This window comes from Ascidiella aspersa, chromosome 9 (assembly GCF_963924565.1).
Source record: "Ascidiella aspersa chromosome 9, kaAscAspe10.2, whole genome shotgun sequence".
NCBI lineage: Eukaryota > Metazoa > Chordata > Ascidiacea > Phlebobranchia > Ascidiidae > Ascidiella > Ascidiella aspersa.
Window position 1 is genome coordinate 22,100,980 of NC_139455.1, and position 25,671 is coordinate 22,126,650.

The following is a 25,671-nucleotide window of genomic DNA, read 5'->3' on the forward strand; positions in this document are numbered from 1 at the left end:
TATTAGCCGGAGTCGGACTATAGGGAGTTGGGCTCGGGTTATTTTTAACCGACTGATGATATATTATGGTGCTTACTTATTGCCTTGCTGAGTATTGGGGGCGTTTGATAAGATATGGTGCTTTTGTTTTGTAGTTTTGTTTGTGCTTGCCGATTAAGTTTAGATTTTCTTAGTGTTTCGGAAGCCGAAAGTGTATGAGGGCCACTGGGTTAGAAAAGTTATACGGTAAACGTGGTTTGTGACAAACGTAATATTCAGCGACACCCCCTCATTTAGCCAAACTTTATAGTGTGCGTTTTACAACAGACAAACAGTTGCTTAGCATTTAACGTGGCAGACTTTTGCCGCTGTGCAAAGCTTTTCAAAACAATACCAAAATTTCACGATAAAGACGCAAAAAAAGATTAAAATACTGTTTCAGGCGTTCAAAGCAACTTGAAAAATATCCGACCTGCGACCATCGCCTTTTTGTCATTCGAAATATTTAGGCATTTTAACTACGATTTTAGCGAAAGAAAGGCGAAAGAAAACCGTTGGTCACACACGTCGAAATATAATTAAGAAACTCGTGCTTAAATGTACGCAGCTGGTGTGTGGCATGTACATCGTTTTATCAAAGAGTCCCTAATTGTTTTTTACTGATTCACGATGCATTGGTCTTACTAACTCATTGCTGTGACGTCTTTATACTGATTGTGAAAATTTGACCGACGCGAGAGACCGTCTGGATTTCGAGAATATGACGTTAATGAAACGTCACAATATTCTTTCTTATTCGGTCAACTCTAATATTTCGATTTTAATTACGAAGAAAGATATAATTAATTAAACCTTACCTTTGAAATTTGTACGAAAAGTACGAATCATGTTTTTGTATGCGAAATACATTTATCTAAAATACCAAATAAAATCGTTTTTTATAACGCTTCATACAATAGTTTTAAATAATTCATTCGACGTCTTCGTCATCATTTATTTGTAAAGCAAAGAGACAACTTTATGAAAAATTTAGTTTGGACAGTCATACACATTTTTCGTTTACATCAAGGCAAAGTTTTTTCGCGAATTTTGCTGATTTCTAAAACTGTTTTTTCCACTCTGTCTCAAACGATGTAGAATTGTAGACAATTGACAAAAGACAAATAAATATGAATATGTGATTTGATCTTTGCGCTTTATCATAAGTGAAAACAAACGCAAAGTTATTTGAGATTTACACACAAATCGTCAAGTGCTTTTTGAACAAAGTTATTGATTGAGTGTTTGGCTTTTAAAATGGAACATGCTTCCTGTGTATATCTTTCCGGGTCCGAAAAGAATCCTGCATTATTACCAAGGGTATTCTGATTTTTTTGGGGACAGCATAAGTTAAGACAAATAATACCAATATATACAAACACCAAATCGCCGTGTTTTTTTAGCAAAGTGACTGACCAAGTGTTTCGTCATTCAAACAGCGAAACGAGTGGTTAATCTAAAAAGTGGATTCCACTTTTATATTCAATCGACACAGTGACTGATAAATGTAGAAACAAGAGCTATTTTGACGTTTTTCCAACTCGAGCGCACAAGCTTGTTTTTGTCGTTAAAACCAAGACCTGAAAAACCACAGGCGACGCAACGAGCCGTTGCAAAAAACAAGGTTAAAATGTTTTCGACGCTTTTGGCACTAGAGCCCAAATTAGAAATAAAAAAAGGTTAAAATGTTTTTCACGCTTTTGTGCATTGGAGCCGAAAGTTAAAATGCGTCAAATGCGTCATCGGAACACCCGGGAAGATACTTTCTCTATCTCGAAATAAACAAACGTGGTCTGCGTCGCTTCACAAACAAGCCCGGGTGTGAAATGTCAAACTAACGTGGCCCCAAACCATGCCGGCCAAAGTGCACCCTTCCTGCGCCATTATGACGTCATCCGCAAGCACACGCGGTATTCGTAACGTCACTCACGCACGGCGCAACGTTCCGACGTTCCGCCCTGAACTATAAGCGGCGTTTCTGTATTGGGCTTAATTAGGCCATATCCGCATTAAAGCTTAAAGCGGACTCCTCGGCACACGTCGCAATTATCGTCGCAACTATGCGTCACACTGTGCGCTTTTGTTGCGTCACAGATGCAAGCGCGCGATGGAGAAAAATCTTCCACTTGTGCCAACGATAGTATCGGTACTCATCTTGTGCCGATCCGATACCAAAATTAATATAGAATTTTTCGTGATCACTTCTGCATCTGAAAAAATACATTTTTATGAAAGTTGCAGTTTTTTTTTACACAGGCGAACTAATGTTTCAGTATCATCTTTGTAAAAGTATGCTGGTCACCCGTATGTTTGCTAAGGAACAGTATTTTATTTTTGGGATTTATTTATTTAATTTTCTAGATAACTTGAGGATTTTTTTTATTTTGCTATGTAACTTTAAATTCCCATCTCCCTTTGTCCGAGATGCGGAGTTGCTTTCGAAAGCTCTTTTGGCAATTTGTTCGAGATGGGCGGACATGTGTTCTGTTGTTACACGAGAATTTATGACGTCACACGTAATCTCGCACGGTTTGCGTAACGTCACTCACGCACGACGCAAAGTTGCGACTTTTCCTAAAGCAACGCCCCGCCATCAACTATTCACGGCGTTTCTGTATTGGGCTTATTTAAGCCATATCAGCATTAAAACTTAGAGCGGACTGCGCGCGGCACACGTTGCAATTATCGCGGCGCATTTGCGTCACAATGCGCGTCTCTATTGCGTCACAGATGCAAGCGCGCGATTGAGAAACGCCCCGGCGTCCGCCGCCCCCGGGGGACCGACTCCGAGGGGTGCTTAAGTTGCATGAGGCTAAATTGATATGTAAGGGAAATATTCGTGTGTCGTGCTGTTCTCGAAAAAGCTGACCCCGAACTGGTTTTAGCGAATGACGACGCCGGGCAGTTTTTAACCGATCGAGATTGACGTATATAGGGAATGCTATACCAACTTCCGTGCGGGCTTTTATATTCGTTTCTACGTTTTATTTCGAAGTCTTAGGCAACCTAGTTTGATTAACAAGGAAAACTGATTTAGCAAATGACGAAGCCGTGTAGGTTTAATTTGTGTATAATATAAAAAATGCGACATCCATTATGTTCCTAAGTATATTAAATTAAAAACCGTTTTTTTACGCAAAATGTTTTTGTTTCTTAGTTAACCAAAGTTGCTTAACAAGGCAAACTGGTTTAGCAACATACGAAGCCGTGTGGTTTTTAACGAACCGCATTTTACGTAAATATAGGAAATAATATATCTACTTCTGTATAGGCTTTGGTATTCGTTCTACGTCTAACTACAACCTCCATCCATTATGTTCCCAAGTATATTAAATTACACACCGTTTATTTAAGAAAATTGTTTTTTGTTGATTAGTCAACCTAAGTTGCTTAAACTAAGAAATTGGTTTAGCAAATGACGAAGCCGCGTAGTTTTTAACGGACTGTGATTGACCCTAGTCGGTTTTAAGTTATCCTTGCTGGTTGAAGTTTTACGACTGAAATTCGTCCAACACTGTAAAATCATATAAGCTTTATTTTTTGCAGCAAAAAATTATGTCGAAGAAGGATGCGAGAAAAAGTGGTCGTTATGGGTATAACACATTCTGTACTTTGGAGCATAATGGTTGGAGGTTGTAGTAAGACGTAATAAGAATATCAAAGCCCATAGAGAAGTAGGTATCATTTTGGACGTTTCGAATAACTCTTTATTCATTTTCAACATATGTTAAAAAAAATGATACCTACTTCTCTATGGGCTTTGATATTCTTATGACAGTCTGTACTATTCTCCAAACCACGATATTATAATCTGACACTACAGATAAATTGCCTTACTTTTACTTTTTACCGAAAATACGCTTTGTGTTTGTAGTATTTTGCCAAACTGAATGACTGTACTTTTTGTAGCCAAAAAAATATGGCTAAGACAGATGCGAAAAAAGGTGGCCATTAAGAGTATATCACATTTGTCTATATTTTCAAACCAAAATATTCTACTCTGCGGATACAGATAAATTGCTTGTTTTTCACAGAGAATACGAATATGTAGAGTATTTTGCCAAATTGAATGACTGTTTTATCCAAATTAAACGTGCTGCATTAACTTTAAAAATAAATGCTCTGCGTACGCCATTCACGCCATTGTACTTTTAATTAAATTATTTTTCTTTTGGTAAAAACGTGCTGCGTCAACGCAAAGTCGAAAAGGACACTTTTCCTCGGGCCTTTTGAATAATAAATGAATTTTCGCACGAGCTATTAATTATGCGCCCGCTCTTTCCTCTCCTGCTTGCTGGCCGCGCTTGAAATCGAACGAGGCCACAACGAAGATTTTGGCGGGTGGTGCCCTGTGGCCCAATTAGATTTCTCCTTAAATTTATTTAGGACAAAATATATTTGAAATTGTTAACCATAGAAGCCTGCCGTTTCTAGGATAGTTTGGAAAAGATTAAAACTTCATGCAAATTAAATCTACACATGCAAATAAAAAATTATCGATAGGGGCCCATTTCATTTTTTATAGTATACAATTTTCGGTAAATAATTTGCCGCAATGTCACTATAAGTGGAACTAAACAATCAACTTTACCTGATTTATTGTAATTATGATTAATTCCAATAATCTTATAAAAAGTGTTGTTTTAAAAATTCCGAAGTATATTCGATTACAACCCGTTTTTTTTTCAACCAAAACGGTTCTTGTTAAAAATTCTTGCAAACTTATTTTCCTAATCAAGGCTGGGTTGCACAATGTGCAGCAATTCCGCCGCCCTGTCCAAGACCCCAGGACAACACGTGTTTGTCCATTTCTTCCGCACGGCGCTGATAAGAATTAATTCGACCTGACAGGCCATAATTCACGCTAATATAATTGTGAGACAGAAATCCGGTTAGAATCGACGGCTTGGATACGGATCAATCAGGCTCAATGCGAATGGCATTTAAATATTTCTATTTTTAGACGTTTCACTTCAATTTGTATCCTGTACGAATTGTACAAGAGGAAAAATTTAACGTAATTGGCAACAGGCAAAATGACGAATTTTAAGGCTTTTTCCATGTTTTAAAACTATATTATTACGTGAATTTCTTGGCTGTTTAATATCAGGTAAAAAGTGTGAAATTGTTTACCTTATGATTAAGCAGCTTTATTCCTACATGCCTATAACAGGTTTCATGTCTCCATGTGCATCTTTCTCAAAGCAAAAAAATGATAAAAATATTTTTTTCTCAAATTGTTTTCCATATTATATGCATACCTTTCAAAGCTAAAAAAATTAAAAAAGTGTCAATTATTTCATTTAAAGTTTTTTTTTTCATAAACGATGCTTTAACATTTTTGTCACAAAATAAAAAATCTGTTCATCTGAAATTAACTTGTTTCTCTTAAAACAAATATCGCCCTGAGAAAGTGTGTGGTTTCACAAGCAAGCATGGGCATAAAACTAAAGTTAAAAAATCACTCCCAAAGACTATATTTCGGCTCGCAGAGAAACGGCTTTGACATCAAAATTCAGTGCCCTAAAGACGCGGGAAAATTCCCAGTATCTCCAATCGTGTAAAAAGCGCGAACATAATGTAACTGTCCATAAATAAGTAAAACGCAACCGCAATGGTAATACCGCAGTTGAGATGTCAAAAACCGGCAAAGGTTGCGCCGCATTGCGGAGTTTCCGTCGGATCAAGATTGCCAGGAAGCTCGGATGCAGACATACTCCGCGTCATGAAAATTTAATAGGGAATCCCTCCATGCCTTTTCAAGGTAGTCGAGGCTTGCGGAAAACCGCCTATAAGTCGATACGCGATGGCCGGCGCTAATCTATAGACTCGCCTTAAGTTCACCACCAAAACACCGCAGATGAACTCAAGATCGTCAGAGCAACGCTTGTCGCATCAAATAAAAAACTATTCATTTTGAAGCAGTGTTATAATGATTTTACTGAAGTGCACTTAAATCACTGATTTTTTAAATGACTTTGACTTAAAACTTTTGGAAAAATGTCTTTGCTTATCGGGACTCAAGTCTTTCGCACAACACTGTTTTAAAATGACGTAATTTTCAGTCAAGTAATTGGCATAAAATCAAAAGTCAGTTCGAGTCTGAGTCATTGCCATTGCAGATAGCAAGTCAGGTCCTAGTCTAATCGTTTTATAAATTTAAAAATGGTGAAATATTAAAATGGAAAAACTCATCCAAAAATGGGTGTATTTTGATTGAAAAAAATAAAAAACGTAACGCAATGTGAGCATACTACTTCACAAGCAGAAATTGGGGTCAACAACCAACCAAATTTTACAAAAAGTATTTAATGAAAAACCTTAAGACTTGTCAGTTGTCCGAAAGACTCAAGTCAAGTCATTCAAATAGCTTTAAAACAGAATGAATGACTAAACCACAGTGCACTGACTTTGACTAGTCATTACAACACTGGGGCATACAGACGCGAAATATCACATGCTTTCCAGAGTGCTGCGCAAACAGGTCTAGCGTTGGTTGTGTTGTTCATTTAATTAGTGGTGTCGTCTTTACACCGCACAACCTGGCTACAGCAAGCAAAGACGCGGTGCAAATATTGATCCTATTGGTGAAGGGTGCTTTCCAAATGCTCCTATATGCCACCACCGTCAGCTTCAACCAAATGAAGGCAACTTGGTCGGGCATGTTTATGATGACGGCTTTATGGAAAACCACAGTGGCCGCATGGGATAGGGGAACACCCTGACATGAGTGTTTTTGTATTTTGACCTTTTTTGTGTGTGTCACAATAAAACACGCTGTACGTCAGGTTCGTTTTGGAGATTTTAAAAGTACCCGAAATGAATCACAAATGTTTTAAAAGAACTGAAACAACTTTATAGTTTATTTTCATTTATTTTTAAACATCAACTGTTGGTTATTTGTCAACACTGACATTCTATTTCAACACACAAAAATGTTTTTGCTGTTGTTTGTATCATTATGAACACTTAGTCCGGCTTAACAAACGCAATGTCCTCAGCAAATTCAAGGAAAAAGTTGTGAGAGATATTGAGGCTGTATTTTGTATTTATAGCTTTTAAATATTCTCAAATTTTGACAGTTGAGTGTTAATTAAAAAGTGCCGGAACTCGTACAAAAAACTCAAAAAATAAAAACAACGAAGAATTTTGTAGAAACAAAACTTTAAAACTGACAATCAGCACATTATTTGTATTTTACCTCAGGCTTCACCCCGCTGGCAACCCGAAGCAAACACAGACCTGCTTTAGTGACACCAGAGAGAAGTATTTTGTTTGCGACTGATCCTAGGGCGAGCTGCTGGCAGCAATCCTTGCTTTGCGAATTCGTCGCCTGCAGTGAGATCAATGCCCTGGGCTGAATGCGCTTTGAAGACCTATAGGTCGATCCCTTAGGGGCCAGGGCGCCTTTTTCTCTCGCAGGCGCCCTGATCGTGGCCTTATAATGCGAAATTAAACTGCTGTGGGTTCAGTTACAGCCATTAGGCTCTGTCGGTGCCGCTGCTGGCTTAAGGAGATCTGCTATAGGGCTTATTTTCAGCTCTTTGTAAGGTTTTATCTTGATCAGGGGCCTGCCAGTGTTGCATAAGGCGCTCCTAAGGAAATATGCTGGACGTTTTAGGCGCGCAGTCGTTATGCACTGTGTGTGAGATGGACTTGGCTATGCGACAAGGCAGACGCGTGTTTTGTGGACGCGAGCAATTAGCGCAGCTGATATTTGCAGTAAGGTTTAGGCTTGCGTCAGTATCAGTTTTAGGCTTTTCTGGAATTATGTTTGTCACATGTTAACGCGCTATGCAAAAACGAAAGTGTAAATTAAAGTGTACAAATTGATAGCAGTGATGATGTTTCTGTATAGCCGCAAAATGCTAACTAAAATACATTAATCGAAATTTACAACGCCAGAAACTAAACTAACAGCTGTAGTAGGAGGTAGGATAAGTAAACTTTAATTTTGCGAGACTTGAAAACTTTAGTGTTTAGGGCTGACATAGTATTTATTAGAATAGCGCATGAGTTAATGGTCGATTTTTAATAACCCGAGATATGTTTGTGTATAGGTAAAAGGTGTTGAAACGTCACCTTATATTAGGTGACGTGGTTTCTAGTAATATATGCCGTTGCTGTAAACCACCGGCCACCAATGTTTGGCTTGGAATTTTTATATTATCTCAGCCTGGTTTAGACCCACGTGCCAAATGTGGTCCTGAAAGCCTGTCGAACTGTATTTTATGCAAAATTTTTCGAGCATCGCGCGTATATTTTTCGTTTTTTGGTATGTTTTACATTATGGTATAGCAGTGTTTTGGGCATTAAAGCGCCGTGCAATAATTCAGTTTAAAAACAAATATCCTGAATCCGCCACTGTTTTCGTATTGGTCTTACGTAGTGGGCCTTCAATAGCTCTGAAAAGAGTACTTTGGGCCGCAAAAAAAAAGTTTGCCGACCACTGTCTTATAAGGTTGTATGGGTTACGCGAGTTGAATGAAAGTTGATAAAAACTTTGCAAAGAAGACAAAAGTTTTTTATCAGTACTTTAGCGATTTTCTTTTGTTAGATTGACTGCAATATTTCTTTCAACCTTGCCAAGAAATTATAGGTGTAGCCTCCGTGTAGGCATGACTTTACTATCAGTTAATGTCAGCTTCAATGTAAGTGTGACACTTTTTTGAAAACGGTATGTGCTTCTTTGTTTTGTTTTTTGAAAAGCGGTAATAAAAAACCACTGAAGCGTTTGGAAACCAATGTAGCAACAAAACAATATCAACAAAAAACGCAAACGGAAAACATTGCAAAATAAAAAAAAAAATTAGTAACTCTTTGGAATCAGGGTGGTAAAAATGAGGTTCTAATTTTGCACTGTAAACTTAATTTCGGGATCCGTTAACGCTATGCAATCATTTCAAAGCCTGGAAGGTGCACACAACGACAACAGACGCACAGCTTCAAAGTTAAACAGAGCTGAAGGCAACCTTGTAACTTGAACCCAGGTTTAACGAGCTTTGCGGTTGCCCTTGTTCCGGTATGGTTTGTCGTGCAAAGCTTAAGGTGCTGATAGCCCGGGGACGCTCAACGGGTTTCTGGTATCTTGGTTTTTTTTTGTATCGAAAATATGGATAGAAATTGACGTGCGAATGTTCTATGAAGTCCGGTAAAAAGGCAGAACTCTTTGTTTTTATCTGCAAAAAATCACTGTTATTTCAAAATGTTTAGGTTGAAGTTTTTAACCAATGCACCTGTTTTAATCTAATCAACCTTTTTTAGTTGAAATTCGTTTCTTAAACCTTGGAGCCCTTATTCGATGTATTATTATGCATTATTGCTGATCGAAAGGGCGGTCTTTGAAGGGCTAGATTACAGTGGTCGTCAACGCTGTGTGTTAAGTTTTAGTGTCAAATTAGTGCTTAAAATAAAACTTGTGTTAATTAAACCCTCTACCCATGTAAGCCATCGTTTTCAAAATCTCTATTTTTTTGCGTTTTCTTTAATCATTCGCTTTTACATTTTGTTGTGTATCGAATTTTCGATTTATTTCTACTTTGGTTAACGAGCAAGGTCAGTATTAGGAAATAAATGAGCCTTTAAGTAACAGTCGATTAACTTCAAACGATTCGCTGACTTTCTAACTGCGTAATTTGTCATTGGCGTTAACTGGTAAGTACCAGAATTCTGAATTCTCTCAACCTGAAAATTTTAGAAGCATATTGGTTGGAGATTGTAGTAAGACGTAGTAAGAATATCAAAACCCATTCAGAGGTATAGGTATCATTTTGAACGTTCGAATAACTTGATGTTGAAAATGAATAATGAATTATATGATATATTTTAAGTTTCGCATTTTTCCGTTTTCCTATACAACCTGTGACCGGCCTTTGTCGTTTTCCAGATATAGGTATCTCTTCTTTCCCTGTTAGTTCGGCGCCTGACGGAGTAGGCTGTGTATAGTCTGTAGCTCACACTTTGTGTAGTGGCGCTTTTTTCTGTCATGCCTCTCGTAGCCAGCGCACTTTACGAAATGACCAAGAAGCATCAGCGCAGCGGATCCGAAGTCGAGATCGGAAACGGCTACTGCAAGGAAGTGCTCAAGAAGACACAGAGCAGTAAATCGTGAGTTTCTGAATCTCCTTTGCATCCTTATTTCTGCTGACAAGTTTTGACTTGGTCATGGTCTACAATTACTTTTATGGAAGCGATTGCCGGATCTAATTACCAAGCTTTCGTTGTTTTTTTATGTAGTAGTGTTGTAATGACTTGACTTGAGTATACTCTCAAGTCACCGTTTTAAAATTATTTGACTTGACTTCTTTGATTCAAATATATTGAGTCGAAATTGACTATTTTTATAACACTTTATTATGAATTTGAGTTGTTTATCTCAATTTTTTTCTTATTTCTTAGTTAACTTATCGTTTCAAATCGGACGATTTTACCAATTTTAAAAGTTTATCGTTTTATTTAGATATCGTTGATTTCACTTGGAGATGAGTTGCTCGTATAATGACTTGAACTGGGACTTGACTTGGTATTTTTTGAAAACCCTTGACTTGGAATTAGTTTTTTTTCACAAATGACTTGAATGGGACTTAAGTCATTACAATATACAGCACTGTAATGTAACGGCTCAGTCATTGGTACGATTTGCTGAACTGCATTTGGATTATTTTGCAAAAAACATGGGGTAGTTAGAACTAATACGCCGTATACTAACCGCACCTAAGGCAACGGTACATTTTTAGGCTTTATGTTTCTTAAAATAGGATATACATTTATCGAACTTATTTGTCTGAGGATATATAACTCATAAATTCCCAGATTTGTTCTCTGATTTTGGACAATTGGCCTAAATTGACGGAAATGTATAAAATATTTAAATCCCACAACCTGTATTAAACCTTGGAGCATCTCTATGAAAACGTTTCGTTTCCTAAAACAAAATGTTAAAGTGCCACGATTTTCATCTAACCTTACGTTTTGTACTCCTTCTCAGACTCCCGACGTTAAGAGAAGGACTCCAGTTGCCGGCAAAGAGCACCCTCGCAGATCTTTTGGCAAAGAAATGTAAGTGAAGACCTGCTTCGTGACTTGAAAAGCGCTGCTGCTTTCGTTGCCCGAGGTTTCTGGGCGCAGGGGCCGAGCACGAGAAATTGTTAACCTTTGTGGGGCGTTTCCGATGGATATTTTAAGGCTGTTTTAGAAGCCCAAGCCAAGAACAACATTGTCAGGCAAACACAATAAAAAACGATGGCAAATTTAACTGCGATTCTTTATTGAGTTAATCCACGCATGCCAGTGTACATAGATTTACCAGGCTACCAGGCTATACATGTGAAAATCTTGGATGTTCGGCAGGTTGTTTGCGATGCATTTTTCAATCAAACACAGCACAACCTAAAAAAACACTGGTTGTTTGGAAATTAATATAAACTGGTTGTTTAGAAATTGTTTAGCTACTTCTGAGAAAAAAACGACAAGTCAGTAAAAACAAGACATGTCAGTAGTTAATGTTGCAATTTTCCAAATGCCACCACAGGTTTAAATAGCTTGCTCCGTGGTGCAACTTACAATGTCAATAAAGTAGCTGACATTTCCCGTATAGGGCAAACGCTAGTACAACAATATATTTTCATTATTGCCGTTATCTCATCGCGCAAAGAAATCGATGGGCTGGTTTGCCGTTGCCAAATTCCTTTGTTGCCGTTTTTGAAACCCTGCCAATTTGCATTCACACAAATGATCGGCTCGCTTTTCTTGTCGAGTTTTAAGCGTGAGCTGCCTACGTGACAAAACCGAACTCGGAGGAGAATCCCTCCTCGACCAAATTACCAATGTTTTGGGGTAAAAATAGCACCGCTCTTTGCGATAAAATTATTGTTCCTCCCAGTAAATCAATAAGGTCTCTGTGTTGGCTTAAGTGGCAGTGGTAATTCGGCTGGGGACTTGTTATAGCGCAGTTGGAACAGCTCGATGTGTGCTAGTTTTATTCCGACACGTATTGAGTATGTCTCCGAATTTACGTTAAAAGTCGATCCTCAAAAATACTATGTTGCATTAAATGTGTGATATTAAAACTCACTTTGACCCTTGCAAAGCAAATGTTACCTAAACCCCAGATAAATAACAGAAGAATAGTTTAGCAATAAAGTCCAAATCAAGTCATTTGAAAAAAAACTCTGAGTCAAGTCATATGTAAAATAACTTCGGTCCAAGTCAAGTATTTTTGAATAAATAACAAGTCAAGTCCTAGTCAAGTCATTGTAATTAGAGCAAGTTAATTCCAAGTCAAGTCCTTGTCATAAAAAATACCAAAAACGCAATATACAGAAAGCAAACGCAAATTTAGTCATCACAACACTGGCAACAGTGTTGGCGGCCGTCTTCTATCGCCAGCATCAAAGTTGTCAACTCCTGGGAGATTTGACACAATCCTCGGGTCAGCTGGACAAATAATACCGATTGGCTTGATCCTCCCTCTAAGCCCGCCTTATATGGTTACGTTATGGGATCACCCTTTCATAGAGGTCATGTTCGCGCGAGCGTGTGTGTGTGATTTACGGGGCCTCAGGGGGCTCACAGGTGGGGGTGTTTGGGTTCACAAGGGGCCAGACTAAGCGTCGGCGGAAATTCATTTAAAGACCGCATGATTTCAAATTTAGACATCAATTTTAACTTTATCATCTTGATAAGACGTTGCGATACCTGCTTGTATCATCGTTAGTCCATTAACTGATGTCAATTTACTCTACCTTTTTCATTATTATGCTATACTTTACACACCCGTGGATAACGTACCTGATTTTAACTTCATTGACTAATTTCGGTTGGTACCCTCAAAAGGCTTTCGATATATTACAAGACGTGTATCGTTGTTCAAAACGACGTGCTTTGACAGGGTCGCTATTGTAGCACATCAATTTGTACGGCTGTTTTCCTGAACTTGAAAATACTTTAAATTCGTTTTACAATGGTAAAATCCTCCTTTGATCGAATTACGAAAAACAAAAGTTCAAAGTGCAAAAGACAACGATTCCTTGTACACATTAAATTAAACTATAAGATCAAACTAAATTATTCCACTTATAGCCCCAAAATCGAATTGCAGTAGTGTAAACTACAATCGTAAAAATGGTCACTTCAAAAGAAATATATATTAACTTGGTGCATTTAAATTTTGGTTTAATCATTTAGTTAGTTCAAAGAATCGGCATACGGCGATAATCGTAAAACAAATACATTTCACCCTTATATTGGTAGCATCTCTACCTTGTGCATCCAAGCGTTGATTTGATTCTCATGAGTAACGCACTCATCTCTAGGATTACACAGCCCGATTCGCGTGTTATAACCAAATTTTATCGCATGTCCAAAGCAAGCCCATTAAAGGCGTCGAATTGCACGTCGAAAGCTCCACGGTGAATTTCCGAACGGCTTCTTCAGAGGCCTTAAGCGCCACGCGATATTCGCCATACTTAGATGAGTCACCGGTTTAACGACCAGCCGCTGTTGCTGCAAATGTCAGACTTCTGGTGATTCGGCAATGATCATCATTCGCGACCCCGGCTTTGACATTCGCGCGGATTTTTCGGCGACGGTTCGCCAAAGGTCGCTTCGGTTTGCGGGCCCATAAAGTGTCGCGAATAAACGCATGATATTATTATAGGAAGTCACTTTTTGGCCGGATCGATTTTTAGGCTTGCACCAATACGTGGTTATTCATTGATTTGGGTTAGCGTTAGCTTTCAGTGGTCGTATTATTCGATTTAATTTTCCGAGTTATGCATAATTTTATTTTTCGGAAATCGATTCAAATTATTTATTAGCCGGCTAAATAGCCTCAGGAGCGGCTATTTGACCGGGTCGCTGTTTCACGCTTGCACTTGTTAGTGATTGTATGTCGATTTGAACAACTTTGGAGTCTGGGTGAATATCCTCTTCCATTATTATAATGTGTGCGCAAAGGGTGGCACATTGACACGACACAGTGATATCGAACCGGTATTGCCTCGCTTTATTCGCGTTTATTAAGTTTTAGATCGATACGCTTTAATTAAATTGATGGTGAATAATTCATCGTTCAAAACACTTGGCGGTATAGCCTTTCGGAAGTTAATCTTGTACCTGAACCCGATTAAAGCTAAGTTAAGCGGAATTAACTGACACTGTACAATGTCGTTATTTTTATTTTAAAGATGGGTATCTTATTATATGTTTAGAAAAACATTTTTTATGCAGTATTATCACCGCAATCTCCATCTCTGTTTTTAGTTATGTTGTCTTTAAAAGTTTGGTATTTTTTAAAAATATTTTGCTATAATATTAAACCATTCGTCTCTTGTTTATTCAAATATAATTATTTAAAATCCCTTAAAAATTACCGGCTTTCGTTTGGTATCATTGCGGTATTCCGTTTGGTGAGGTGATATGGTTTACCCAACATTCAATAGTTCCTAACTTATTTAAATACTTTTACTTTAAACAGGCTTTAGTACAAGATTAATTTCTTCCGAAAATGCGATGAATATCGTTTTAAAATAGTTTGATCATTATTATATGTCAAAAAAACTTTCGGTTTAATTTTTTGTCAAGCATGAAGAAAGAAAGCGCTATAGGAGGTGATTTATAATAGCGCAGCAAAATGCCGATGTTATGCTTGTTTGATTTGTCGTTCGTTAACCACCGTGACTGACAATAACCGGCGTTGGAACGCGAAAATGGTTTTAAATCTGTTTGTTATGTCGGATCGATTTGACAGCGCGGAAAAGCCAGTCACGGCGGTCGGTTAAGCAAGCGGAAAGCAAGCTCACATATCGATTAAATGTCTCCTTAGCGAAAGGCCAAGGCGCGACTAAAAATACACCGCAATTATAAAGGGATCGCACGACTCCGCTCGAAGGAACTGTTCAAATACGCCCAGTGCACCTATTCTCCCAGTTACGCGACACGCGGACCGTTGCGACACGCTGCCACATAAAGCGACAAGCGACATGCGACACCGCTGCTGCGAGGCGAAACCTTAGCCTGCTGACAGCTGACAATCGAAGGCCTGTTCCCGAAATCACGGACATATCGCTGCAGAATGCGTCACATCATGCAGCATCGGGTCTAGGTTTTCACAACAACGGTTTATATTAGTTAATACTGCGAAGGAAGGCGAAACAGTAAATGTGATTTGGCACCTCGGTGCGCAATCTTTTAAAACCGTAAACGTACCCGGTAAGGCGGAAGCTCTTTTCAAAATACCCTTCGATTTTTAACTTTTGACATTGCGAAATTTCGCCAAAACTTTGCAAACGTGAGAAAAAAATAAGAAAAAATTATTTCTGCCTTTTAACTTTCATAAAATCTGGCCAAACTATGCGTAAGCCTTAACAAATTTTAAGAATATTTTGTTGATTTCTATAGTCAAGGTATAGCTCATAAGTGGTACTTTACATGGAAAAAATCCACAATTAAAAAAAGTTAAGCGTTGTAGTTGAGAAGCGTTATTTTACTACAACCGCTAATGGGGAAAATTTATTCATGTCCTTGCATTGATTAATTATTAACGTTGTGGTCTTCAGTAACGAAAGGCATTTTACCATTGACCCGTTAGATGACTAAGAATGGATGAATAAGCAAATACTATTTTTGCTTTGTGTTATGCAACTGATTACAAATCGCCGCTTTGCGAAAGTTTAAACATGCAATATCGGCACTCGTCCTATATGAAGGTGGTATCGGTTACCAAATAAACATAAGAATTTAAGCGATTATTTGCGATTCTACCTTGAAAGTCGGATTTATCAATAAATATTCAAGGTCATGAACATACGAATATAATGCGCATTTAATTGAGCTAGAAACAGAAGCTACGGTGTTTTGAGTCGTCACCTTGACGCGGTGATTAGTAGGCTTGCTATCCTTTTCGAATGGAAAGAGAACGATGTAACGCGGCCCGTTCGCAGTTGCATTGTGGAACATGGCCGAGAAGCCCGTTGTTAAACTTATTTTTCCAGTTGAATTATTTTATACCAAGCAAAATCATTAAGATTTCTTGGCGCAGTTTTCCAAAGTGGATGGCGGGTTTAAATGCCAAATCAAACCACCTATAATAATAAAACGATAAACTTTTAAATTGGTAAACTCGTCCGATAATAAGCAATAATAATAAGAACTAGAAAATGTACAATCAGGTGGCAGTCTTACGACTGAAGAAAACCTTTTGTCGCGACACCAGTTATAACGAAGAACAAACGGTTTTAAGGAAAACACATAATGACTCAATATTGGACACTAGAAAGAATTTACATCAAAATTTGCAAGAAGCTAATAAAAAGTCATGTACAGCGTTAAAAGAGAAGAGATTCAGAGCTAATTAAATCACGATGTCCGAACAGAATGTAATTCAACAAAGTAGCATGAGGCAAAGAATACAACGCAGTCGGTAACATTACAGAATTACCAACAAACAGATCGTTAATCGTTTTATGTGCAAAACTTAATAAATAGCTCAATTTTATAATAAAATGTTAGATAAAAGCCTTTAATTTCAAACCAAGTCATTTGACTCAATTACTCAAGTTCAAGTCAAGTCACTTGTCCAAAAGACTTAAGTCAAGTCAAGTCATTTGAAAACAGTTACTTAAGTGCACTTAGGTCAAGTCCTTGACTTAAGTCATTACAACACCGCCTACTTCTATATGGGCTTTCATATTCCTACTAACTAAAACCTCCAACCATTATGCTCGTTTCAACAGTTGTATTTTTTCACTTCAGCTCGAATAGAAGCCTTCCGCGCGTTTCTGGAGAAAGAGTTCAGCGACGAAAACCTCGAGTTCTGGATGAAGGTGGAAGGTTACCGGAAGCAAAAGCAAGCCAAGCAGGCCAAACTTGCCCCTGTTATATTCCAGACCTACATTGAAGTCGGGTCTAGTCGAGAAGTGAGTTTGCAAGACTCTCTTACATTTAAAAGAGCTGTCTGATTCTGCGAATAGATCTATTTTTGTTTTTAATCTCGATTTTGAAATCAAAAATCAGCAATAGTGCTAAAAAGTGGGTCAAGTTAAGGGATAGTCCACATTTGACAGGACATTGGTAGAGCGTTACCAAAAGTTTATTCATTTTTAACACAACGATAAACGGCTGAAAATATTTTATTTTTCCCCATTTCTAACCGTGCTGCAATCTCTCCAACCAGATCAATATCGACGCCGCGACGCGCAAAATCACTCGCAGCCTCTTGGAGAGCCCGGACAGCATAACCTTTGACCTCGCCGCGTCTGCCATCTTCGCTTTGATGGAACGCGACCCCTTTCCTCGCTTCATGGCTCTCCATCCGACGTTAATACCCCTGAAGGAGCAGCGCTACACGTCCAGACTCAAGCAGTGCTACTGGAGTCAGAAACGAGCAGCCTCCGAGGCCTCCAGCGCCGCTGTGATCGCCACAAGCGTTGGACTTATGTTCCACGGCAGGACCATTGAGAGCCAGCAGGTGGCGGTTCGTCTCGACCTGTAATGCGCCGTTTCGCGTCCAATCGCGCTTTTGAGTCCTTTTGCGCCTGTTGGCGGTCGTTTGCGGTCGCTTGCGGTCGTTTGCGGCGTTTGCGGTTGTTCGCGCTCGTTCGCGCTCGTTCGCGCTCGTTCGCGCTAGTTCGCGTTCCTTCGCGTTTGATTCTACTGACTCAAGCCGGGTGCCAGACAAGTGTCGCACTTCTGTACAATATGTCAAGTTGCTGATCCAATAGTGTCGCGTTTACTCCGACGTAACGCGTTGGGATTCAAAAGTGTCGCATTCAGTCCAAGCGAAAATGTGTCGCGCCCACGTTCCTAACTGCAGCGCCAATACCATATGAACCCAGTCGCTGTAAAGTCACACTGCTAGCTCTGAATGTCGCGCTACCAATATGTCGCATTTGGAACAGGTGTCGCGTTTGTGGTCAAATATGTCGCGTGTCGCCAGTGTCACGCTTATGGTTGGAATGTCGCGTTCTCAATGAAAGAGGATAAAGTCAATAAAGAAAAGTGGAAATACAAGGATAAAAGAAAAATGATGATCGACATATTTTCATTCTCGAAAAAAAAAATGTTTTACTCTATATTCTGCTGGTGATTCATTTTTAGACTTTCTAGCCCCCAATATGTCGCGTTCTCCAACAATTTGTCGCGTCTTTGGTGTTTCTTGTCGCGTGTGTGAATTAGAACAGCTCGTTGTTTCTTACATGTAGCTGTTATTTTCTTAAAATTTATGTTTTCAGCAAGATTGTGATTTCCACGATCAAGCGACATTTTAATCTATTTTCCATAGTTTCACAAAACAAGTAAAATTTACCTTCGTTCAGTTGTTGTTGAGTTCCATGGGGTACACAATGATGTTGTGCAATTTATTTCGTTTGTTTTCTCGACACTTTATTTCTTTTCTTTCTTTTATTTTTCTTTCCGGTTACTGTGGCACGAATGAACGGGGTTTTCCCGAGACTGTGACTATACTTTTTCGTTTTACAATTTAAATAAAAACTATTCATGACAATGCGGTCGTTCTTATTTTTAAAGGCCCAACTTATCAAGCATTTAGCTGATTTTTTACTGAGCGTTTTGAACTCTCAAAACGAGTTTTTAACTGTTGGATATTTTTATCTTTTTTCTATTTCAATTTGCCCTATTTTGACAAGAACTTGTTTTTACCCATCAAAGCGTTTTAGTTATCATAAGATTCCACAAAGAAATATTAAATAGGGCTAATAAGGGATGAAAGTTGAATTTTTTTTAAGAGAACGCATGACAGTTCTTCTACAGATGATACACAAACTTTCGTCATAATTTGAAGACCTAGAACAGTAACATACGAAACTATAGGTTATCGTTCGATGTGTTTGTCGAAATTCATTCCAGGTCCTCAACCTTTTATGGCTTGTGGCTCCCCGGAAATAATAAATAAATTGTGGCATCCCTAAAAGATTTTTCCGTAGGTAATAATCACTAAAATGTCAGGATAAACGCAACTGGAACAACACACCTCTGCACAACGTTGGAAGTTTTAATTGGATTTAGTCTACTTTAATCTTACACAAAAAGTTGTAAGAGTTGACAAAAATCAGATTCGCAAATATCTTGTGGCACCCTTGGGCATTAGAAATGGCACCCCAGGGTGCCGCGGCACCCCGGTTGAGAACAACTGGTCTAGGCGATATGGCATTGTGCGGCGAGCAAAATATTTTATTGGGTTGAAATATTAAAAAATATATGAGGAAAAAAACAGTTTGGAAACAAACTTAACGCATTGTAGCCAAACAAATTGCAGCACACTGCTTAAAATAGTACAATTCACTATCACCACCGTGACTGAAATAAGCAAAACATATAGTTTCGGAACATGTTCTTGCAAAAAAACACAACATATTTTTAGCTGAACAGCGTACCAGCAAGAATTATTTCACCTAAACACCAGTCTGGCTTAATTTAAGCACAGCGTGAGATGTATTTTGTCAATTAAAAAAAATCTGGCAAAAGTAAAAACTTAAAAGCAAAGAAAGAAAATTTAAATGCCGTTCGGCGCAAAATTCTAAGCAACTCACTGCAGATTTTTTAGGTAAAAAAATAATATAAAATAATGTGCAAGTAAAAACATAGCAAAGGAAATTCCCCATCCACAGTTTCCATGGCTTGTTTCTGTGACTGGTTATTTTAATTACTCAAAACATTTCGCAAATATTAACCATAACTTTTTGTTTGGGAATCTCTTCTTCGTTTAAAAGACTGCGAAATTCAGTTTAGAATTGAGTTAACGATTTCGACATTTCTGCTTCGAAAATCGGAAGATGAACACTGAACAGATATATAAAATTATAAATGAAATACTTAGCAATACTATGCAATAACTCATAGCCGTACCAAGCCTGTCAATATTACCAATAAATTAATGTGGCCTTGTTTACAAACCTAAATACAGAAACCATACACTTAATCAAGATACTCGTGCTAACAAATTAGATAAGATTCGTGGTAAAACTCTCATATTATTTTATCCTTTGTATTCCCTTCTTCGGAAATTACAACCTATAGGCATACAACTGATTACCTTACGTCATTCACATTCCAAATCTATAATGCAATGGCTTTTCACGGTACAATATTAAGTCGTTTGATCTCTGTGTTCTAATCCTATGGCACACGCATTGGCTTTTAAGGGATCATCGTTATAAAATCCCTTAAGCTGTGCAAGATACTATTGACTCCCTTGCGCAAAGATGTTCAAATGTAGTTGGATGCTTGCATAACACTGATAAGACATTCATTAAGCCCGCCGCAGAAGTGTTTTTTCAATTAGGCTACAGTTTGTAAAAAAAATTGGAATGCTCCCCATTGGTAAATTGCTTCACAAATGCAACATCGCCTATGCCTTGAATGAATTGTTAGACACATTTAAACGATAACCTAAAGTTTCGCACAGTAACTGTTTTACGACGTCGAGTTATGACGAAAGTTTGTAATGTCATCTGTATAAGAACTGCTATGCGTTCCGTGTGAAAATGATTCAACTGTTATCCCTTACTAGTCCTATTTAATATTCATTCGTGGAATCTTGTGATAACTAAGTATATCTGTTAATTAAGAGCCGTGGTTCTTATCCTGTAGCACTTTAAACTCGCAATTCTAAAGAACAAATCTGTCAATTAAAAATCAGTATCCAACCCTTCAGTTGTTTAAATATTTTATGTGGTTTAAAATAAAAGTTATTGGTCATCCTTATGTTGTTTATTTGTTAATAAAGTGCGGGCCTTAACTTCACAACTTTCACAAAACAGTGAAGTTATTTTAAGGGGTAACGACAGAAACGCGGATGAGAACAACTACTGATATACCACGCACCAGTGTTGTAATGACTTAAGTCACTGACTTGACTTAAGTGCACTTAAGTCACTTTTAAAATGACTTGACTTGACTTAAGTCTTTTGACCAGAATGACTTGACTTGACTTAAGTATTTTGGAAAAATGACTTGACTTGGACTTGAGTCATTCTGTCAAACATCTTGGGATTAAATTAAATGTTTTTTATTAAAATGTATCCCAAGTTTTGCACACTAGACAATTTATTGCTGCATATTTCCTTTGTGTAAATTTTTAGTTAAATTGTTGCTCATTATCGTACGAGTTTACCGACTTCAATCGTTTAACAGTTTACTTTTATGTTAGTAACATGACTTGCAATTGACTTGCTCTCATAATGATTTGACTGGGACTTGACTTGGGCAACCGATGACTTGGACTGGGACTTGACTTGTTATTTTTGCGAAAGACTTGACTTGTACTTAAGATATTTTCAAATGACTTGACTTGGACTTAAGTCATTTCAAAATGTCTTGTTTACAACACTGCCACGCACACGCAACCCTTTACTACAAATGGTGACATTGTCGACTTGCGGATCTTCGAATGAAAAATCTCTTAAAGACAAAACACATATTTTAAAAGAAATGTTTTCGGCATGTCTTTTTAATTGAACGTCCTTGTTCCTTTTTTAGTCAAACCAATTTTAAAAGTTAAGACTCGAAGAAATATTCGCGAAGATTTTTAATTGACTTTTTTAGCATCATTTCGTTTTCACACCCCCAATTACATAAGATACCATTCCCTTAAATGTGTTTAAACCATAGGATTTTGTTTTGTTATTTGCGCACTACATCAAATGACAACCTCATAGGACTTGTTTCAGACGTCTTGTTATGACGTAACTTTGTGACGAAATTGCTGAAAACTTTCCTGCGTGGCGACGAGAACAAAAATTTTACTTTTAACCCTTTCCTTTGGGTGAATGAAACACAGGATATTTCGTGGTAGGGCCGAATGTAAAAACTTAAAAACTGTGAATCACCGATGTAAGATCTCGGTTCAACTCGCAATTGCACTTCTTGAAATCGTTTTGATTGAAAATTGCAATCATACGAGTTGGCAGTTGGTGTGACATCATCTGTTATAAAAACGCACCATAGGAAATTGCAATCTCACCCGATGGCGGAACAAAGGCAATCGCCATTAATTTAGCGCGCAAGTTTTTGATTGATTTCAAATCGTTTTTAATTAGAAAATTGGAAAAAAAATTGATTTAGTACCATTTTTAATTAAAAAATTAAAAAAAAAATTAAAATTAAAAATGCAGCATTTATTTTCTACGTATAAATCAAACGATCAGAAAAATACTCAATATCAGTTGAACATTTTTTTATCATAAAAATTACCAACCTATCAAAGTCAAAAAGAACGTTGAGCCGATGACGTAGGACCGCAATCTTTTTATTTGGAACTCTCAATATTGCTTTGTTGAATATCGACCGGTAGCAGCTGCAAATACAGGTGTCTTTTCATGTTTTTTCTTCAATAAACGAAACCGTAGAAAATTGCTAACCTTTTGGCTGAACAAGAATGATGTCTGTGTAAGCCGTCAGTATGGAGCGCACATATATATTTGATTGCGGATCATAATTGATTTGTAAAGTGGCAGCTGATTTTGGATGGTTGCTGGATCGTTTTCGTTTCAAAGGGCCGCCATAATTTTTAACCGAGTCATTTATTACAGAAAGCAGATCTAACATTTGATGCAAGATAAGGTAGAAACGTAATAGGTTACCAACATAGGTTATCGGCATGGTAGAAATAAAATGCAAAGGCAGCCCTAATTTGAAATTTATTTACATCTATAGCAAAGCTACCTTTATAGCAGGAGTTATTATAAACGAGACTTTACAAAAAAACCTGCTATCGTAGACCAGGGCTGCCATGAAATATTTAAGATGGCGACTTAAAACAAGTATAGACTTAGAACCGGCTTTTTTAGTCTAAAAAATGTAAAAATGAAATGGAGCTTAAATACAATCTAGGCGAAAGCGCGACAGAGTTTTTTTTATATTAAACTCTTATCTTTAAATCAATCTTTCAATACTTGAAATTGTAAATCAATATTTCTGCTAGGCCTTCATGATCCCCCTAAAACTATACTAAATACCCCCAAGAGGTTCACGGACCCCAGTTTATAGCTAAAAAACTGAAATAAGAACACCGTTATAGCCTAAATAAAATTCAAAATTATCCAAAGGCAATCAAATATTCTTTCGAATAACAAAATCGGCCTGAATCCGAATGGTGAAAACAAACGATTCTGGTTGCACATCAAAGATAAAGATTAAACTAAGTATAGAATTTAGCAAACCGAAAATCAGTTTGTTTATATATTTATCTTTTTATTACATACAAACAAACTGATTTTCGGTTTGCTAAGTTCTATACTTAGTTTAATCTTTATTATCCAAAGGCATGAAGATAAATCAGGTCTATTTACGTTTTGCTGACGCTTAAACCGAAGTCATCCTTAGTTCAGTTCATTTATTACTCATCCAACCCAAAAGGCCAACCCCAGTTAACCACGTATGCTTTATAATGGTAGACCTCCTACAATTGTTATAAACTGGAATTATTCCGGGTTTAAAGCGCAGATTAAAACACGACAATTTTGATTCCGTTAAATAAATTTCCTTAGAAAAAAAAAAGGTTGGGAAAATTACCTGGGAAAAACATTTGACGACGATCTTGTTTCGATTGGTAACTCGTTATAATAAACTAAATTTTTTCACGTTTAAACACCAATGGAAGTCAAAACTTTTCAAACATGGCGTTTCTTAACGAGACAATACTGAAGTAAAAATATACAACTCTACATTGTTTTTAAATAGTTCACCATCTTGATTTAGACATTTTGATACAAACTTGTTTTACCTCAGTTAATTTGACTAAGAAGTAAATCAAAGCATCGCTTATAAAAGATGGGACGCAATAGTTATCACTCTAAGTTTCTATAGTCGCTATTTTAAAGTTTTTTTTAGGTTTTTAAGTTTCTCTATTAAGCATGGGATAACATCGGGCTCATCCAATACACAAGTCGAGCCATGTTAAGCCGAGGCTGAAATTCTCTTCAATCCCAACCGAGATACCCCAATATCGATGAGCCACAGGGTCGTTAACATAACGCTCTGGTATGCATCAGTGGTGCTACAATACGTGGCAGGCTTGAAAGGCTTTAAATGCCTAAGGAGTCAACAACACTTAAAACCGCACATTTCATTCTGCTCTCGCGGGAACGAGTTCTAAGAGCGCTGGAGGCGCGAAAATGGCAAGGACACGGGTCCCTGGGGCCCCCTGGAATTTCCGGCTGGCCTGGGGGGTCACGGCGTCCTTTGAAGGCACGTGTGTGCTCTGTAGGTACGTGTGTGCTTTTCGGCGAGCCAATGAACGCCAGGACACCCCGGGTGCCAAGCAGTGGCACATTAGGCCCGTGACGTGTGATCTGCGGCCGCGTTCGGAGCGACGGGCTATATCAACGAGTCTGTGACGTCACGTGATGACGTCACAAGGCAATGTTTTCGCGGTCGCTTCTTACTTCTCGCATTAGGCCGTGCTGTGAGTGTTTTCTTCGTAAACATCTGCTTATAATATAAATAAAAAAACAGCGCCTCTGGTAATTTTAATTCTTTATCAACGTTTCGGCAACCTATGCAAGCCGCCTTTGTCAGTATCGTCAGTACGGTAAAGAATAAAATTATCAGAGGAGCTGTTTTTTCGATTTATATTACTATGCCTGGTAGCAAACGTTTATATTTGCTTACAACTTACGGTCAATCTATATTTTTGCACTTTTTAAGTCTCAGACTAAATGTAATCTCAACCCAAGACTGTTTGTAACAATCCTGACTATTAAAATGTCAAAAACCGACACATGATATTTGGGGAGAATTACCGCTGATGTAAACAAGTAATTTTGAAATAACTCAAGTCCGTGTCAAACGATTTCGAATAAATGACAAGTAAAGTTCCAGTTAAGTAATTAATTATTAAAGCAAGTCAACTTCAAGTCCTGTCATAAGAACAAAAAGTAAAACCATTAAAACTGGTAAACTCGTCCGACCAATTAATCAACTAAAAAAGTAAAACCCAACATACGGCACGCTGATTGTGTTGAAAAATTAGATAATTAACACAAATTTTTTACAATTCCTATTGAAAACATCATTTTAACCCAAGTCATTTGTCCAGAAGACTCAAGTCAAATCAAGTAACACGTCTAAAAGACTCTAAAAGACTTGAAAAAAAAATTTAGTTCACGTGTGTCAGTTAATTCACTTTATTCAAAACAAACTAAAGAAAACCACGGCCCTCTGGTCCGCTACCCAATAGTTCAATTACCGTGACAAAAGAACAAATGAAACAAGTACAAATCTAATGCTTTTCGTAGTTGGAAAGCAGGGTATACTTCCAGCTGTTTTTTCACTTTTTCTGAGGAACTTTGAATGATATTTCGCAAATAATTTTCTGAGGAACTTTGAAAATAGGAGTTGTTAATAGTGGATTGTTAAGTTTAAATCTGATTTCGCGTTGGAAAGCAGGGTATACCCTTCCAGCTGATTTTTTCACTTTTTCTGAGGAACTTTGAATGGTCGAAACACTATAGCTGATATTCGCAAATAAATAAGGTATCGGATCGGCACCGATATGATCCTATAGTATCGTCCTAGTAGCGATATGACCACCTGTTATCTGTTGTAGGCTACGATTCGATATTATGGGACATCTTTAATCCTGATTACGTGTAAACACTGAATGTTTAAAATATGAAGATGTCTCCTTACTTTCAA

General features: G+C 37.7%; 1 protein-coding gene across 1 annotated transcript; it reads left to right on the forward strand.

Annotated features, from left to right (window-relative positions):
- The first annotated feature begins 9,915 nt into the window (after positions 1-9,915).
- LOC146133605 (regulator of G-protein signaling 5-like) lies at positions 9,916-17,658 on the forward strand. The gene is made up of 4 exons (XM_083397384.1): positions 9,916-10,125; positions 11,006-11,076; positions 16,771-16,934; positions 17,192-17,658. The coding sequence occupies exons 1-4, from the start codon at positions 10,004-10,006 to the stop codon at positions 17,507-17,509; spliced, it is 675 nt and encodes a 224-aa protein (XP_083253510.1). The 5' UTR covers positions 9,916-10,003; the 3' UTR covers positions 17,510-17,658.
- Positions 17,659-25,671: the final 8,013 nt, after the last annotated feature.